Source organism: Amblyraja radiata, chromosome 21, assembly GCF_010909765.2.
Source record: "Amblyraja radiata isolate CabotCenter1 chromosome 21, sAmbRad1.1.pri, whole genome shotgun sequence".
Taxonomy (NCBI): Eukaryota; Metazoa; Chordata; class Chondrichthyes; order Rajiformes; family Rajidae; genus Amblyraja; species Amblyraja radiata.
In genome coordinates, this window is record NC_045976.1 from 17,175,869 (window position 1) to 17,195,537 (window position 19,669).

The 19,669-nt window shown below is 37.8% G+C and overlaps 1 protein-coding gene across 50 annotated transcripts in view; it reads left to right on the forward strand.

The window, feature by feature from the left end:
* LOC116985141 (mucin-2-like) overlaps positions 1–19,669 on the forward strand; it is a 1,051,610-nt gene that overhangs the window by 973,607 nt on the left and 58,334 nt on the right. For 47 of the 50 annotated variants that reach the window (XM_033039637.1, XM_033039614.1, XM_033039620.1 and 44 more), the window contains 30 exons: positions 366–407; positions 1,098–1,148; positions 1,770–1,811; positions 2,410–2,472; positions 3,145–3,198; positions 3,663–3,704; positions 4,297–4,359; positions 5,044–5,094; positions 5,733–5,795; positions 6,235–6,273; positions 6,654–6,695; positions 7,384–7,434; positions 8,056–8,097; positions 8,696–8,758; positions 9,431–9,484; positions 9,950–9,991; positions 10,584–10,646; positions 11,330–11,380; positions 12,019–12,081; positions 12,521–12,559; positions 12,940–12,981; positions 13,672–13,722; positions 14,344–14,385; positions 14,984–15,046; positions 15,720–15,773; positions 16,238–16,279; positions 16,872–16,934; positions 17,618–17,668; positions 18,133–18,174; positions 18,744–18,806. In XM_033039637.1, coding sequence (XP_032895528.1) covers positions 366–407; positions 1,098–1,148; positions 1,770–1,811; positions 2,410–2,472; positions 3,145–3,198; positions 3,663–3,704; positions 4,297–4,359; positions 5,044–5,094; positions 5,733–5,795; positions 6,235–6,273; positions 6,654–6,695; positions 7,384–7,434; positions 8,056–8,097; positions 8,696–8,758; positions 9,431–9,484; positions 9,950–9,991; positions 10,584–10,646; positions 11,330–11,380; positions 12,019–12,081; positions 12,521–12,559; positions 12,940–12,981; positions 13,672–13,722; positions 14,344–14,385; positions 14,984–15,046; positions 15,720–15,773; positions 16,238–16,279; positions 16,872–16,934; positions 17,618–17,668; positions 18,133–18,174; positions 18,744–18,806 — 1,533 coding nt within the window. The remainder of the gene's footprint in view (positions 1–365; positions 408–1,097; positions 1,149–1,769; positions 1,812–2,409; positions 2,473–3,144; positions 3,199–3,662; positions 3,705–4,296; positions 4,360–5,043; positions 5,095–5,732; positions 5,796–6,234; positions 6,274–6,653; positions 6,696–7,383; positions 7,435–8,055; positions 8,098–8,695; positions 8,759–9,430; positions 9,485–9,949; positions 9,992–10,583; positions 10,647–11,329; positions 11,381–12,018; positions 12,082–12,520; positions 12,560–12,939; positions 12,982–13,671; positions 13,723–14,343; positions 14,386–14,983; positions 15,047–15,719; positions 15,774–16,237; positions 16,280–16,871; positions 16,935–17,617; positions 17,669–18,132; positions 18,175–18,743; positions 18,807–19,669) is intronic. The other 3 variants (XM_033039625.1, XM_033039623.1, XM_033039627.1) reach the window with 3 other exon arrangements.

The window sequence follows — 19,669 nt, forward strand, 5'->3', positions numbered from 1 at the left end:
TGTTAAAAACTTGGGGGGATCACAGGCAGTGAAAGGGAGAACGTGCAATCCCAGCCTAGACAGCACCCGAGGTCAGGATAGAATACAAATCACTAACACTATGAGGCTGCAGCTCTTCCAGCTGCACATCTGTGCCAACTCAGTCTTACTAAATGCCTGATCAGCTGCAATTTCTGAAAGACAAGGAAAAAGTCATTCAGATGTATAGTATGGCAAACGCTTTATTCAATGATGAAGAAAATGACAACTGATAAAAGGTTTTAATAAAATGTGCCAGCCCATGAATACCTGTTGATGGCTGTATAACTGCGTACAATTTACTCTTTGCTGCCCCACTTGAATACAACATTATTTTCTTTCACTAGAAACGACACCAACAACTGAGACCACAACCAGCACTACATCAGGTTAGTAACATCTATCAATCTTGTTAGCTTTTCCTTTAGGACTCTGTGCTTTGTTTAGTGAAGCTCTATATAGCACCCTCTTCAGGAATATTTGTTCATTGTTTTATTCCAAAAATGTAGCTTCTCACCACGAAAATATAGATTAATCTACCGAATTAAGAAGGCCTTTTGGTACTGATTGCCTGCAAAAAATTAAAAAAGAGCATTGAGTCTGGCACCTTTCAGTAGACATAGATAAGGATTTTCATTTTTATAGAAAAGGTCTCTTCCCTTCGCCTCTTCCACTATTCCGGGAGTTTTTGGTCATTGCAACGCTGTTAAACTGTTTTGCTTCAGCTCAAAGATTTTTCAAAATTGGATCAACGAATAATGGTATTAAAAATTATGGTATTAAGTAGACCTTGCGGTCTTTGGAAGACGGTTGATCTTCCAGGAAATTCGCAACGGGTGTATAGATAGAACAGGATTATTTGTGATGGCACCGAAATATTCAGTTGCTGATTAATCAAAAGTATATTTTGCCCTGCCATTTTATTCTACGAAGATCAAAAATGCCATCTGTTAAACATTTTAATTAAGTGTGCCAGCATATGAATTCATGCTGATGGTTTCCTGACTACCAATAGTTAGCTGTATACCAATTCCTCTTGGCTGTCTTGGTTGAATATTGCGTTTTTTTTCTTTCACTAGAAACACCAACAACTACATCAACAACTGAGACCACTACCAGTACTACATCAGGTTAGTGACAATATATTTCAGACACTTGTAGGAAAGGCACACATAACAGGGAGTACATGTAATCTCCATGCACACAACACCCACGGAATAAATCAATCTGAAGTCTCTGGTGCTGTGAGGCAGGAGTTGCCCCAGCTGTGGCACTTTACCGCTCCTTATGTTCTAAATTTCTGATCAGTAGTTCTTAGAATACTTGCTGAGCTTCCACAAAATCTGAAGTTGGTACATTAAGAAATTGAAATTGTTTGTGATGGCCCTGAAATATTCAGCTGCTGATTGACAAGGAAATAGTAATGCAGCCGTATAGTATGGCCACACGCCTTATTCAATTCATCGGTGAAGTGATGGGGAAGTGGCCGGGGACGGCACCGGAGACCCACCTAGTGGAGGTGGTGAAATAGGCAAGCTGGGCGCTGAACCCTTTGGAGAGGCCGCTGGGGACACAGTCTGTTTTTGCTGAGCAGTTTATCTTCGCTTACATTAGTAAGAAGTAACCAATCTATATAGTAAAACATTTTCATAAAATGTGCCAGCTCATGAATTCCTGTTGATGGCTTTGTAACTGTGTAACAATTCCTCTTGGCTGCCCCACTTGAATACAGCATTATTTTCTTTCACTAGAAACGACACCAACAACTGAGACCACAACCAGCACTACATCAGGTTAGTAACATCATCTATCATTCTTGTTAGATTTTACTTTTGGACTCTGTGCTTTGTTTAGTGAAGCTCTATATAGCACCCTCTTCAGGAACATTTGTTCATTGCTTTATTCCAAAAATGTAGTTTCTCACCACGAAAATATAGAAGCTACTGCCAAATTAAGGAGGCCTTTTGGAGCTGGTAGCCCACAATAATTTTTAAAAGAGCATTCAGGCTGGAACTTTTCAGTAGACATGGATAAGAATTTTCACTTTTATAGAAATAGTCTCTTCCCTTCGCCTCTTCCACTATTCCGGGAGTTTTTGGTCATGGCAACGCTGTTAAACAGTTTTGTTTCTGCTCATTGATTTTTCCAAAATGGATCAATGAAGGAGTTTAGAACTTTCTTTAAAAAATCACAATGTCTTTTCATAATTTCGGTCCAATTGACAAATGACAAAGCAAAATTTGGTTAACTTCTAAATGTCCTTTGCTTAGACACGAGCAATGAACATTGTTAAAATTCAGCCTAGTCTCAGGAAAATGTGCAGTGTCGTACTGAAATTGATTGGTGACTCTTGCAATTTAATTTGTAAATGCTTTTCTATTTGCTCTCCAGGAACAACACCAACAACATCTTTGACAACTGGTACAACTGAGTCCACCTCCGGTTCCACAACAGGTGAGTCACACCACTTTCAATAAACATTGGCAAATCAAAGACAATGAGATAACATTGCTAACATCAGCTTTGTGACTTACGTCTTGCATATTTGCTTACATTATTGGCATAAAATGTGCAAATATACATGTTAAGATGTCAATGTTTGGTTCATAACAATTTTACCAAATTATTGCTCAATTTCAAAATAGTTCGGATTTGTGGAGGAAATGTTGGTGTTTTCTGCTTCTCATTTTCTTTGGGCATTCCGAAGCAAAAAACAAAACCATGATTATAATGAACACATTTTACGCAAGTTGAAGATCATGTATCAATGGGACATATGAAGAGACATGCTTACCCATAGTGCACACATTCCATACTATTAGAAATTATGGTATTAAGTAGACCTTGCGGTCTTTGGTAGACGGTGGATTTACCAGGAAATCCGCAAATGGTGTGTAGAGAGAACAGGATTATTTGTTATGGCACAGAAATATTCAGCAGCTGATTGATCAAAAGTATATTTTCCCTGCCATTTTTTCTACGAAGGAAAAAAATGCCCTCTGTTAAACATTTTAATAAAGGTGCTAGCATATGAATTCCTGCTGATGGTTTCCTGACTACCAGCAGTTAGCTGTATATCAATACCTCTTGGCTTTCTTGGTTGAATATTGCATTATTTTCTTTCAGTAGAAACACCAACAACTACATCAACAACTGAGACCACTACCAGTACTACATCAGGTTAGTGACAATATATTTCAGACAATTGTAGGAAAGGCACACATAACAGGGAGTACATATAATCTCCATGCACACAACACCCACGGAATAAATCAATCTGAAGTCTCTGGTGCTTTGAGGAAGGAGTTGCACCAGCTGTGGCACTTTACCGCTCCTTATGTTCTAATGTTCTGATCAGTAGTTCTTAGAATGCTTGCTGAGCTTCCACAAAATCTGAACTTGGTACATTAAGAAATTGAAATTGTTTGTGATGCCCTGAAATATTAAGCTGCTGATTGACAAGGAAAAAGTAATGCAGCCGTATAGTATGGCCGCATGCTTTATTCACTGATGAAGAAAATGACAACTTGTAAAACGTTTTCATAAAATGTGCCAGCTCTTGAATTCCTGTTGATGGCTTTATAACTGTGTACCAATTCCTCTTGGCTGCCCCACTTGAATACAGCATTCTTTTTTTTCACTAGAAACGACACCAACAACTGAGACCACCACCAGCACTACATCAGGTTAGTAACATCATCTATCAATCTTGTTAGCTTTTCCTTTAGGACTCTGTGCTTTGTTTTGTGATGCTCTATATAGCACCCTCTACTGGTTCATTGCTTTATTCCAAAAATGTAGATTCTCACCACGAAAATATAGAAACAACTACCCAATTAAGGAGGCCTTTTGGTGATGATTGCCATCAATGATTTTTAAAAAAGAGCATTGAGTCTGGCATTTTTCAGTGGACATGGATAAGGATTTTCACTTTTGTAGAATAGGTCTCTTCCATTCGCCTCTTCAACTATTCCGGGAGTTTTTGGTCATGGCAATGCTGTTAAACAGTTTTGTTCCTGCTCAATGATTTTTCCAAAATGGGTCATCGAAGGAGTTTAGAACTTTCCTTGAAAAATCACAATGTCTTTTCATAATTTCGGTCCAATTGATAAATGACGAAGCAAAATTTGGTTAACTTCTAAATGTCTTTGTCTTTGGCACGAGCAATGAACATTGTTAAATTTCAGCCCAATCTCAGGAAAATGTGCAGTGTCGTACTGAAATTGATTGGTGACTCTTGCAATTCAATTTGTAAATGCGTTTCTATTTGCTCTCCAGGAACAACACCAACAACATATTTGACAACTGGTACAACTGAGTCCACCTCCAGTTCCACAACAGGTGAGTCAAACCACTTTCAATAAACATTGGCAAATCAAAGACCATGAGACAACATTGCTAACATCAGCTTTGTGACTTACTTCTTGCATATTTGCTTACATTAGTGGCATAAATTGTGCAAATATACATGTTATAATTGTCAATGTTTGGCTAATAACAATTTTACCACATTATTGCACAATTTCAAAATAGTTCGGATTTGTGGAGGATGTAAGTTGGTTTTTTCTGTGTCTCAATTTCTTCGGACATTCCGTAGCAAAAAACAAAACTATGATTCGAATGAACACATTTTACACGCAAGTTGAGGATCATGTATCAATGGGACATATAAACAGACATGCTTACCCATAGTGCACACATTTACATACTATTCAAAATTATGGTATTAAGTAGACATTACGGTCATTGGAAAACGGTTGATCTACCAGGAAATCTGCAACTGGTGTATAGAGAGAACAGGATTATTTGTGATGGCACAGAAATATTCAGCCGCTGATTGATCAAAAGTATATTTTGCCCAGCCATTTGATTCAATGAAGAATGAAAATGCCATCTGATAAACATTTTAATTAAGTGTGCCAGCATATGAATTCCTGCTGATTGTTTCCTGACTACCAATAGTTAGCTGTATACCAATTCCACCTGGCTGTCTTGGTTGAATATTGCATTATTTTCTTTCACTAGAAACACCAACAACTACATCAACAACTGAGACCACTACCAGTACTACATCAGGTTAGTGACAATATATTTCAGACACTTGTAGGAAAGGCACACATAACAGGGAGTACATGTAATCTCCATGCACACAATACCCACGGAACAAATCAATCTGAAGTCTCTGGTGCTGTGAGGTAGGAGTTGCACCAGCTGTGGCACTTTACCGCTCCTTATGTTCTAAATTTCTGATCAGTAGTTCTTAGAATACTTGCTGAGCTTCCACAAAATCTGAAGTTGGTACATTAAGAAATTGAAATTGTTTGTGATGGCCCTGAAATATTCAGCTGCTGATTGACAAGGATTTTCACTTTGGTAGAAAAGTTTCTTCCCTTCCCCTCTTCCACTATTCTGGGAGTTTTTGGTCATGGCAACGTTATTAAACAATTTTGTTTCTGCTCAATGATTTTCCAAAATGGATCAACGAAGGAGTTCAGAACTTTCTTTGAAAAATCACCATGTCTTTTCATGATTTCGTTCCATTTGATAAATGATGAAGCAAAATTTGGTTCATTTCTCAATGTCCTTTGCTTAGGCACGAGCAATGAACATTGATAACATTCATCCCAGTCTCAGGAAAATGTGCAGAGTCCTACTGAAATTGATTGCTGACTCTTGCAATTCAATCTGTAATTTGTTTTCTATTTGCTCTCCAGGAACAACACCAACAATATCTTTGACAACTGGCACAACTGAGTCCACCACCAGTTCCACAACAGGTGAGTCAAACCACTTTTAGTAAACATTGGCTAATCTTTAGACAACGGGGCAACATTTCTAACATCAGCACTGTGGCTCCATTCTTTTATCTTCGCTCACATTATGGGCATGAATCGTGCAACTATACTGCTAGTAATAATGGCGTAAAGAAGACCATAAAGTGTATGGAAGACGTGTTTCGATACGCAGGGATATCCGCAATCGCTGTGTCATGATTGTTCGAGATGGCAGGGAAATATTAATATGCTAATTGACAGAGATAAATAAATTTAGCAGCATACTATGTCCTCCTACTTTTTTCTACGATGAAGGAAATATCAAGTGTAACATGTTTTATTAAAAGGTGCCAGTTGATAAATTCCTGTTGAAGGATTCTAAACTGCGTAACAATTCCTCTTGTTTGTCTCGGTGGAACATAACATTTTTTTATTTCACTAGAAACAACTCCATCAACATCTGGGACCACAACTACATCAGGTCAGTATCATCCTCTGTTAAAAACTTGGGGGGATCACAGGCAGTGAAAGGGAGAACGTGCAATCCCAGCCTAGACAGCACCCGAGGTCAGGATAGAATACAAATCCCTAACACTATGAGGCTGCAGCTCTTCCAGCTGCACATCTGTGCCAACTCAGTCTTACTAAATGCCTGATCAGCTGCAATTTCTGAAAGACAAGGAAAAAGTCATTCAGATGTATAGTATGGCAAACGCTTTATTCAATGATGAAGAAAATGACAACTGATAAAAGGTTTTAATAAAATGTGCCAGCCCATGAACACCTGTTGATGGCTGTATAACTGCGTACAATTTACTCTTTCCTGCCCCACTTGAATACAACATTATTTTCTTTCACTAGAAACGACACCAACAACTGAGACCACAACCAGCACTACATCAGGTTAGTAACATCTATCAATCTTGTTAGCTTTTCCTTTAGGACTCTGTGCTTTGTTTAGTGAAGCTCTATATAGCACCCTCTTCAGGAATATTTGTTCATTGTTTTATTCCAAAAATGTAGCTTCTCACCACGAAATTATAGATTAAACTACCGAATTAAGGAGGTCTTTTGGTGCTGATTGCCTGCAATAATTCAAAAAAGAGCATTGAGTGGCACCTTTCAGTAGACATAGATAAGGATTTTCACTTTTATAGAAAAGGTCTCTTCCCTTCGCCTCTTCCACTATTCCGGGAGTTTTTGGTCATTGCAACGCTGTTAAACTGTTTTGCTTCAGCTCAAAGATTTTTCAAAATTGGATCAACGAATAATGGTATTAGAAATTATGGTATTAAGTAGACCTTGCGGTCTTTGGAAGACGGTTGATCTTCCAGGAAATTCGCAACGGGTGTATAGATAGAACAGGATTATTTGTGATGGCACCGAAATATTCAGTTGCTGATTAATCAAAAGTATATTTTGCCCTGCCATTTTATTCTACGAAGATCAAAAATGCCATCTGTTAAACATTTTAATTAAGTGTGCCAGCATATGAATTCATGCTGATGGTTTCCTGACTACCAATAGTTAGCTGTATACCAATTCCTCTTGGCTGTCTTGGTTGAATATTGCGTTTTTTTTCTTTCACTAGAAACACCAACAACTACATCAACAACTGAGACCACTACCAGTACTACATCAGGTTAGTGACAATATATTTCAGACACTTGTAGGAAAGGCACACATAACAGGGAGTACATGTAATCTCCATGAACACAACACCCACGGAATAAATCAATCTGAAGTCTCTGGTGCTGTGAGGCAGGAGTTGCCCCAGCTGTGGCACTTTACCGCTCCTTATGTTCTAAATTTCTGATCAGTAGTTCTTAGAATACTTGCTGAGCTTCCACAAAATCTGAAGTTGGTACATTAAGAAATTGAAATTGTTTGTGATGGCCCTGAAATATTCAGCTGCTGATTGACAAGGAAATAGTAATGCAGCCGTATAGTATGGCCACACGCCTTATTCAATTCATCGGTGAAGTGACGGGGAAGTGGCCGGGGACGGCACCGGAGACCCACCTAGTGGAGGTGGTGAAATAGGCAAGCTGGGCGCTGAACCCTTTGGAGAGGCCGCTGGGGACACAGTCTGTTTTTGCTGAGCAGTTTATCTTCGCTTACATTAGTAAGAAGTAACCAATCTATATAGTAAAACATTTTCATAAAATGTGCCAGCTCATGAATTCCTGTTGATGGCTTTGTAACTGTGTAACAATTCCTCTTGGCTGCCCCACTTGAATACAGCATTATTTTCTTTCACTAGAAACGACACCAACAACTGAGACCACAACCAGCACTACATCAGGTTAGTAACATCATCTATCATTCTTGTTAGATTTTACTTTTGGACTCTGTGCTTTGTTTAGTGAAGCTCTATATAGCACCCTCTTCAGGAACATTTGTTCATTGCTTTATTCCAAAAATGTAGTTTCTCACCACGAAAATATAGAAGCTACTGCCAAATTAAGGAGGCCTTTTGGAGCTGGTAGCCCACAATAATTTTTAAAAGAGCATTCAGGCTGGAACTTTTCAGTAGACATGGATAAGAATTTTCACTTTTATAGAAATAGTCTCTTCCCTTCGCCTCTTCCACTATTCCGGGAGTTTTTGGTCATGGCAACGCTGTTAAACAGTTTTGTTTCTGCTCATTGATTTTTCCAAAATGGATCAATGAAGGAGTTTAGAACTTTCTTTAAAAAATCACAATGTCTTTTCATAATTTCGGTCCAATTGACAAATGACAAAGCAAAATTTGGTTAACTTCTAAATGTCCTTTGCTTAGACACGAGCAATGAACATTGTTAAAATTCAGCCTAGTCTCAGGAAAATGTGCAGTGTCGTACTGAAATTGATTGGTGACTCTTGCAATTTAATTTGTAAATGCTTTTCTATTTGCTCTCCAGGAACAACACCAACAACATCTTTGACAACTGGTACAACTGAGTCCACCTCCGGTTCCACAACAGGTGAGTCACACCACTTTCAATAAACATTGGCAAATCAAAGACAATGAGATAACATTGCTAACATCAGCTTTGTGACTTACTTCTTGCATATTTGCTTACATTATTGGCATAAAATGTGCAAATATACATGTTAAGATGTCAATGTTTGGCTCATAACAATTTTACCAAATTATTGCTCAATTTCAAAATAGTTCGGATTTGTGGAGGAAATGTTGGTGTTTTCTGCTTCTCATTTTCTTTGGGCATTCCGAAGCAAAAAACAAAACCATGATTATAATGAACACATTTTACGCAAGTTGAAGATCATGTATCAATGGGACATATGAAGAGACATGCTTACCCATAGTGCACACATTCCATACTATTAGAAATTATGGTATTAAGTAGACCTTGCGGTCTTTGGTAGACGGTGGATTTACCAGGAAATCCGCAAATGGTGTGTAGAGAGAACAGGATTATTTGTTATGGCACAGAAATATTCAGCAGCTGATTGATCAAAAGTATATTTTCCCTGCCATTTTTTCTACGAAGGAAAAAAATGCCCTCTGTTAAACATTTTAATAAAGGTGCTAGCATATGAATTCCTGCTGATGGTTTCCTGACTACCAGCAGTTAGCTGTATATCAATACCTCTTGGCTTTCTTGGTTGAATATTGCATTATTTTCTTTCAGTAGAAACACCAACAACTACATCAACAACTGAGACCACTACCAGTACTACATCAGGTTAGTGACAATATATTTCAGACAATTGTAGGAAAGGCACACATAACAGGGAGTACTATATAATCTCCATGCACACAACACCCACGGAATAAATCAATCTGAAGTCTCTGGTGCTTTGAGGAAGGAGTTGCACCAGCTGTGGCACTTTACCGCTCCTTATGTTCTAATGTTCTGATCAGTAGTTCTTAGAATGCTTGCTGAGCTTCCACAAAATCTGAACTTGGTACATTAAGAAATTGAAATTGTTTGTGATGCCCTGAAATATTCAGCTGCTGATTGACAAGGAAAAAGTAATGCAGCCGTATAGTATGGCCGCATGCTTTATTCACTGATGAAGAAAATGACAACTTGTAAAACGTTTTCATAAAATGTGCCAGCTCTTGAATTCCTGTTGATGGCTTTATAACTGTGTACCAATTCCTCTTGGCTGCCCCACTTGAATACAGCATTCTTTTTTTTCACTAGAAACAACACCAACAACTGAGACCACCACCAGGACTACATCAGGTTAGTAACATCATCTATCAATCTTGTTAGCTTTTCCTTTAGGACTCTGTGCTTTGTTTTGTGATGCTCTATATAGCACCCTCTACTGGTTCATTGCTTTATTCCAAAAATGTAGATTCTCACCACGAAAATATAGAAACAACTACCCAATTAAGGAGGCCTTTTGGTGATGATTGCCATCAATGATTTTTAAAAAAGAGCATTGAGTCTGGCATTTTTCAGTGGACATGGATAAGGATTTTCACTTTTGTAGAATAGGTCTCTTCCATTCGCCTCTTCAACTATTCCGGGAGTTTTTGGTCATGGCAATGCTGTTAAACAGTTTTGTTCCTGCTCAATGATTTTTCCAAAATGGGTCATCGAAGGAGTTTAGAACTTTCCTTGAAAAATCACAATGTCTTTTCATAATTTCGGTCCAATTGATAAATGACGAAGCAAAATTTGGTTAACTTCTAAATGTCTTTGTCTTTGGCACGAGCAATGAACATTGTTAAATTTCAGCCCAATCTCAGGAAAATGTGCAGTGTCGTACTGAAATTGATTGGTGACTCTTGCAATTCAATTTGTAAATGCGTTTCTATTTGCTCTCCAGGAACAACACCAACAACATATTTGACAACTGGTACAACTGAGTCCACCTCCAGTTCCACAACAGGTGAGTCAAACCACTTTCAATAAACATTGGCAAATCAAAGACAATGAGACAACATTGCTAACATCAGCTTTGTGACTTACTTCTTGCATATTTGCTTACATTATTGGCATAAATTGTGCAAATATACATGTTAAGATGTCAATGTTTGGCTAATAACAATTTTACCACATTATTGCACAATTTCAAAATAGTTCGGATTTGTGGAGGATGTAAGTTGGTTTTTTCTGCTTCTCAATTTCTTCGGACATTCCGTAGCAAAAAACAAAACTATGATTCGAATGAACACATTTTACACGCAAGTTGAGGATCATGTATCAATGGGACATATAAACAGACATGCTTACCCATAGTGCACACATTTACATACTATTCAAAATTATGGTATTAAGTAGACATTACGGTCATTGGAAAACGGTTGATCTACCAAGAAATCTGCAACTGGTGTATAGAGAGAACAGGATTATTTGTGATGGCACAGAAATATTCAGCCGCTGATTGATCAAAAGTATATTTTGCCCTGCCATTTTATTCAATGAAGAATGAAAATGCCATCTGATAAACATTTTAATTAAGTGTGCCAGCATATGAATTCCAGCTGATTGTTTCCTGACTACCAATAGTTAGCTGTATACCAATTCCACCTGGCTGTCTTGGTTGAATATTGCATTCTTCTCTTTCACTAGAAACACCAACAACTACATCAACAACTGAGACCACTACCAGTACTACATCAGGTTAGTGACAATATATTTCAGACACTTGTAGGAAAGGCACACATAACAGGCAGTACATGTAATCTCCATGCACACAATACCCACGGAACAAATCAATCTGAAGTCTCTGGTGCTGTGAGGTAGGAGTTGCACCAGCTGTGGCACTTTACCGCTCCTTATGTTCTAAATTTCTGATCAGTAGTTCTTAGAATACTTGCTGAGCTTCCACAAAATCTGAAGTTGGTACATTAAGAAATTGAAATTGTTTGTGATGGCCCTGAAATATTCAGCTGCTGATTGACAAGGATTTTCACTTTGGTAGAAAAGTTTCTTCCCTTCCCCTCTTCCATTATTCTGGGAGTTTTTGGTCATGGCAACGTTATTAAACAATTTTGTTTCTGCTCAATGATTTTCCAAAATGGATCAACGAAGGAGTTCAGAACTTTCTTTGAAAAATCACCATGTCTTTTCATAATTTCGTTCCATTTGATAAATGATGAAGCAACATTTGGTTCATTTCTCAATGTCCTTTGCTTAGGCACGAGCAATGAGCATTGATAACATTCATCCCAGTCTCAGGAAAATGTGCAGAGTCCTACTTAAATTGATTGCTGACTCTTGCAATTCAATCTGTAATTTGTTTTCTATTTGCTCTTCAGGAACAACACCAACAACATCTTTGACAACTGGCACAACTGAGTCCACCACCAGTTCCACAACAGGTGAGTCAAACCACTTTTAGTAAACATTGGCTAATCTTTAGACAATGGGGCAACATTTCTAACATCAGCACTGTGGCTCCATTCTTTTATCTTCGCTCACATTATGGGCATGAATCGTGCAACTATACTGCTAGTAATAATGGCGTAAAGAAGACCATAAAGTGTATGGAAGACGTGTTTCGATACGCAGGGATATCCGCAATCGATGTGTCATGATTGTTCGAGATGTCAGGGAGATATTAATATGCTAATTGACAGAGATAAATAAATTTAGCAGCATACTATGTCCTCCTACTTTTTTCTACGATGAAGGAAATATCAAGTGTAACATGTTTTATTAAAAGGTGCCAGTTCATAAATTCCTGTTGAAGTATTCTAAACTGCATAACAATTCCTCTTGTTTGTCTCGCTGGAACATAACATTTTTTTATTTCACTAGAAACAACTCCATCAACATCTGGGACCACCACTACATCAGGTCAGTATCATCCTCTGTTAAAAACTTGGGGGGATCACAGGCAGTGAAAGGGAGAACGTGCAATCCCAGCCTAGACAGCACCCGAGGTCAGGATAGAATACAAATCCCTAACACTATGAGGCTGCAGCTCTTCCAGCTGCACATCTGTGCCAACTCAGTCTTACTAAATGCCTGATCAGCTGCAATTTCTGAAAGACAAGGAAAAAGTCATTCAGATGTATAGTATGGCAAACGCTTTATTCAATGATGAAGAAAATGACAACTGATAAAAGGTTTTAATAAAATGTGCCAGCCCATGAATACCTGTTGATGGCTGTATAACTGCGTACAATTTACTCTTTGCTGTCCCACTTGAATACAACATTATTTTCTTTCACTAGAAACGACACCAACAACTGAGATCACAACCAGCACTACATCAGGTTAGTAACATCTATCAATCTTGTTAGCTTTTCCTTTAGGACTCTGTGCTTTGTTTAGTGAAGCTCTATATAGCACCCTCTTCAGGAATATTTGTTCATTGTTTTATTCCAAAAATGTAGCTTCTCACCACGAAAATATAGATTAATCTACCGAATTAAGAAGGCCTTTTGGTGCTGATTGCCTGCACAAAATTAAAAAAGAGCATTGAGTCTGGCACCTTTCAGTAGACATAGATAAGGATTTTCACTTTTATAGAAAAGGTCTCTTCCCTTCGCCTCTTCCACTATTCCGGGAGTTTTTGGTCATTGCAACGCTGTTAAACTGTTTTGCTTCAGCTCAAAGATTTTTCAAAATTGGATCAACGAATAATGGTATTAGAAATTATGGTATTAAGTAGACCTTGCGGTCTTTGGAAGACGGTTGATCTTCCAGGAAATTCGCAACGGGTGTATAGATAGAACAGGATTATTTGTGATGGCACCGAAATATTCAGTTGCTGATTAATCAAAAGTATATTTTGCCCTGCCATTTTATTCTACGAAGATCAAAAATGCCATCTGTTAAACATTTTAATTAAGTGTGCCAGCATATGAATTCATGCTGATGGTTTCCTGACTACCAATAGTTAGCTGTATACCAATTCCTCTTGGCTGTCTTGGTTGAATATTGCATTTTTTTTCTTTCACTAGAAACACCAACAACTACATCAACAACTGAGACCACTACCAGTACTACATCAGGTTAGTGACAATATATTTCAGACACTTGTAGGAAAGGCACACATAACAGCTAGTACATGTAATCTCCATGCACACAACACCTACGGAACAAATCAATCTGAAGTCTCTGGTGCTGTGAGGTAGGAGTTGCCCCAGCTGTGGCACTTTACCGCTCCTTATGTTCTAAATTTCTGATCAGTAATTCTTAGAATACTTGCTGAGCTTCCACAAAATCTGAAGTTGGTACATTAAGAAATTGAAATTGTTTGTGATGGCCCTGAAATATTCAGCTGCTGATTGACAAGGAAATAGTAATGCAGCCGTATAGTATGGCCACACGCCTTATTCAATTCATCGGTGAAGTGACGGGGAAGTGGCCGGGGACGGCACCGGAGACCCACCTAGTGGAGGTGGTGAAATAGGCAAGCTGGGCGCTGAACCCTTTGGAGAGGCCGCTGGGGACACAGTCTGTTTTTGCTGAGCAGTTTATCTTCGCTTACATTAGTAAGAAGTAACCAATCTACATAGTAAAACATTTTCATAAAATGTGCCAGCTCATGAATTCCTGTTGATGGCTTTGTAACTGTGTAACAATTCCTCTTGGCTGCCCCACTTGAATACAGCATTATTTTCTTTCACTAGAAACGACACCAACAACTGAGACCACAACCAGCACTACATCAGGTTAGTAACATCATCTATCATTCTTGTTAGATTTTACTTTTGGACTCTGTGCTTTGTTTAGTGAAGCTCTATATAGCACCCTCTTCAGGAACATTTGTTCATTGCTTTATTCCAAAAATGTAGTTTCTCACCACGAAAATATAGAAGCTACTGCCAAATTAAGGAGGCCTTTTGGAGCTGGTAGCCCACAATAATTTTTAAAAGAGCATTCAGGCTGGAACTTTTCAGTAGACATGGATAAGAATTTTCACTTTTATAGAAATAGTCTCTTCCCTTCGCCTCTTCCACTATTCCGGGAGTTTTTGGTCATGGCAACGCTGTTAAACAGTTTTGTTTCTGCTTATTGATTTTTCCAAAATGGATCAATGAAGGAGTTTAGAACTTTCTTTAAAAAATCACAATGTCTTTTCATAATTTCGGTCCAATTGACAAATGACAAAGCAAAATTTGGTTAACTTCTAAATGCCCTTTGCTTAGACACGAGCAATGAACATTGTTAAAATTCAGCCTAGTCTCAGGAAAATGTGCAGTGTCGTACTGAAATTGATTGGTGACTCTTGCAATTTAATTTGTAAATGCTTTTCTATTTGCTCTCCAGGAACAACACCAACAACATATTTGACAACTGGTACAACTGAGTCCACCTCCGGTTCCACAACAGGTGAGTCACACCACTTTCAATAAACATTGGCAAATCAAAGACAATGAGATAACATTGCTAACATCAGCTTTGTGACTTACTTCTTGCATATTTGCTTACATTATTGGCATAAAATGTGCAAATATACATGTTAAGATGTCAATGTTTGGCTCATAACAATTTTACCAAATTATTGCTCAATTTCAAAATAGTTCGGATTTGTGGAGGAAATGTTGGTGTTTTCTGCTTCTCATTTTCTTTGGGCATTCCGAAGCAAAAAACAAAACCATGATCATAAAGAAACACATTTTACGCAAGTTGAAGATCATGTATCAATGGGACATATGAAGAGACATGCTTACCCATAGTGCACACATTCCATACTATTAGAAATTATGGTATTAAGTAGACCTTGCGGTCTTTGGTAGACGGTGGATTTACCAGGAAATCCGCAAATGGTGTGTAGAGAGAACAGGATTATTTGTTATGGCACAGAAATATTCAGCAGCTGATTGATCAAAAGTATATTTTCCCTGCCATTTTTTCTACGAAGGAAAAAAATGCCCTCTGTTAAACATTTTAATAAAGGTGCTAGCATATGAATTCCTGCTGATGGTTTCCTGACTACCAGCAGTTAGCTGTATATCAATACCTCTTGGCTTTCTTGGTTGAATATTGCATTATTTTCTTTCAGTAGAAACACCAACAACTACATCAACAACTGAGACCACTACCAGTACTACATCAGGTTAGTGACAATATATTTCAGACAATTGTAGGAAAGGCACACATAACAGGGAGTATATATAATCTCCATGCACACAACACCCACGGAATAAATCAATCTGAAGTCTCTGGTGCTTTGAGGAAGGAGTTGCACCAGCTGTGGCACTTTACCGCTCCTTATGTTCTAATGTTCTGATCAGTAGTTCTTAGAATGCTTGCTGAGCTTCCACAAAATCTGAACTTGGTACATTAAGAAATTGAAATTGTTTGTGATGCCCTGAAATATTCAGCTGCTGATTGACAAGGAAAAAGTAATGCAGCCGTATAGTATGGCCGCATGCTTTATTCACTGATGAAGAAAATGACAACTTGTAAAACGTTTTCATAAAATGTGCCAGCTCTTGAATTCCTGTTGATGGCTTTATAACTGTGTACCAATTCCTCTTGGCTGCCCCACTTGAATACAGCATTCTTTTTTTTCACTAGAAACGACACCAACAACTGAGACCACCACCAGCACTACATCAGGTTAGTAACATCATCTATCAATCTTGTTAGCTTTTCCTTTAGGACTCTGTGCTTTGTTTTGTGATGCTCTATATAGCATCCTCTACTGGTTCATTGCTTTATTCCAAAAATGTAGATTCTCACCACGAAAATATAGAAACAACTACCCAATTAAGGAGGCCTTTTGGTGATGATTACCATCAATGATTTTTTAAAAAGAGCATTGAGTCTGGCATTTTTCAGTGGACATGGATAAGGATTTTCACTTTTGTAGAATAGGTCTCTTCCATTCGCCTCTTCAACTATTCCGGGAGTTTTTGGTCATGGCAATGCTGTTAAACAGTTTTGTTCCTGCTCAATGATTTTTCCAAAATGGGTCATCGAAGGAGTTTAGAACTTTCCTTGAAAAATCACAATGTCTTTTCATAATTTCGGTCCAATTGATAAATGACGAAGCAAAATTTGGTTAACTTCTAAATGTCTTTGTCTTTGGCACGAGCAATGAACATTGTTAAATTTCAGCCCAATCTCAGGAAAATGTGCAGTGTCGTACTGAAATTGATTGGTGACTCTTGCAATTCAATTTGTAAATGCGTTTCTATTTGCTCTCCAGGAACAACACCAACAACATCTTTGACAACTGGTACAACTGAGTCCACCTCCAGTTCCACAACAGGTGAGTCAAACCACTTTCAATAAACATTGGCAAATCAAAGACAATGAGATAACATTGCTAACATCAGCTTTGTGACTTACTTCTTGCATATTTGCTTACATTATTGGCATAAATTGTGCAAATATACATGTTAAGATGTCAATGTTTGGCTAATAACAATTTTACCACATTATTGCACAATTTCAAAATAGTTCGGATTTGTGGAGGATGTAAGTTGGTTTTTTCTGCTTCTCAATTTCTTCGGACATTCCGTAGCAAAAAACAAAACTATGATTCGAATGAACACATTTTACACGCAATTTGAGGATCATGTATCAATGGGACATATAAACAGACACGCTTACCCATAGTGCACACATTTACATACTATTCAAAATTATGGTATTAAGTAGACATTACGGTCATTGGAAAACGGTTGATCTACCAGGAAATCTGCAACTGGTGTATAGAGAGAACAGGATTATTTGTGATGGCACAGAAATATTCAGCCGCTGATTGATCAAAAGTATATTTTGCCCTGCCATTTTATTCAATGAAGAATGAAAATGCCATCTGATAAACATTTTAATTAAGTGTGCCAGCATATGAATTCCTGCTGATTGTTTCCTGACTACCAATAGTTAGCTGTATACCAATTCCACCTGGCTGTCTTGGTTGAATATTGCATTCTTTTCTTTCACTAGAAACACCAACAACTACATCAACAACTGAGACCACTATCAGTACTACATCAGGTTAGTGACAATATATTTCAGACACTTGTAGGAAAGGCACACATAACAGGCAGTACATGTAATCTCCATGCACACAATACCCACGGAACAAATCAATCTGTAGTCTCTGGTGCTGTGAGGTAGGAGTTGCACCAGCTGTGGCACTTTACCGCTCCTTATGTTCTAAATTTCTGATCAGTAGTTCTTAGAATACTTTCTGAGCTTCCACAAAATCTGAAGTTGGTACATTAAGAAATTGAAATTGTTTGTGATGGCCCTGAAATATTCAGCTGCTGATTGACAAGGAAAAAGTAATGCAGCCGTATAGTATGGCCGCATGCTTTATTCACTGATGAAGAAAATGACAACTTGTAAAACGTTTTCATAAAATGTGCCAGCTCATGAATTCCTGTTGATTGCTCAATAACTGTGTACAAATTCCTCTTGGCTGTCCACTTGAATACAGCATTCTTTTCTTTCACTAGAAACGACACCAACAACTGAGATCACCACCAGCACTACATCAGGTTAGTAACATCATCTATCAATCTTGTTAGCTTTTCCTTTAGGACTCTGTGCTTTGTTTTGTGAAGCTCTATATAGCACCCTCTTCTGGAACATTTGTTCATTGCTTTATTCCAAAAATGTAGATTCTCACCATGAAAATATAGATTCAACTACTGAATTAAGGAGGCCTTTTGGTGCTGATTGCCTGCAATAATTTTAAAAAGTGCATTGAGACTGGCACCTTTCAGTGGACATGGATAAGGATTTTTTTCTTTTATAGAATAGGTCTCTTCCCTTCATGGCAGCGCTGTGAAACAGTTTTGTTTCTGCTCATTGATTTTTTCGAAAATGGATCAACGAAGGAGTTTAGAACTTTCCTTGAAAAATCACAATGTCTTTTCATAATTTCGGTCCAATTGATAAATGACGAAGCAAAATTTGGTTAACTTCTAAATGTCTTTGTCTTTGGCACGAGCAATGAACATTGTTAAAATTCAGCCCAATCTCAGGAAAATGTGCAGTGTCGTACTGAAATTGATTGGTGACTTTTGCAATTCAATTTGTAAATGCTTTTCTATTTACTCTCCAGGAACATCACCAACAACATCTTTGACAACTGGTACAACTGAGTCCACCTCCAGTTCCACAACAGGTGAGTCAAACCACTTTCTATAAACATTGGCAAATCAAAGACAATGAAAAATAATTTCTAACATCAGCTCTATGACTTATTTCTTCCATCTTTGCTTACATTATTGGCATAAATTGTGCAAATATACATGTTAAGATGTCAATGTTTGGCTCATAACAATTTTACCAAATTATTGCTCAATTTCAAAATAGTTCGGATTTGTGGAGGAAATGAGTTGGTGTTTTCTGCGTCTCATTTTCTTTGGGCATTCCGAAGCAAAAAACAAAACCATGATTATAATGAACACATTTTACGCAAGTTGAGGATCATGTATCAATGGGACATATGAAGAGACATGCTTACCCATAGTGCACACATTACATACTATTAGAAATTATGGTATTAAGTAGACCTTGTGGTCATTGGAAAACGGTTGATCTTCCAGGAAATCTGCAACTGGTGTATAGAGAGAACAGGATTATTTGTGATGACACAGAAATATTCAGCCGCTGATTGATGAAAAGTATATTTTGCCCTGCCATTTTATTCAATGAAGAATGAAAATGCCATCTGATAAACATTTTAATTAAGTGTGCCAGCATATGAATTCCTGCTGATTGTTTCCTGACTACCCATAGTTAGCTGTATACCAATTCCACCTTCAGTTCAGAACTTTCTTTGAAAAATCACATTGTATTTTCATGATTTTGTTCCATTTGATAAATGATGAAGCAAAATGTGGTTCATTTCTAAATGTCCTTTGCTTAGGCACGAGCAATGAACATTGATAACATTCATCCCAGTCTCAGGAAAATGTGCAGAGTCCTACTGAAATTGATTGCTGACTCTTGCAATTCAATCTGTAATTTTTTTTCTATTTGCTC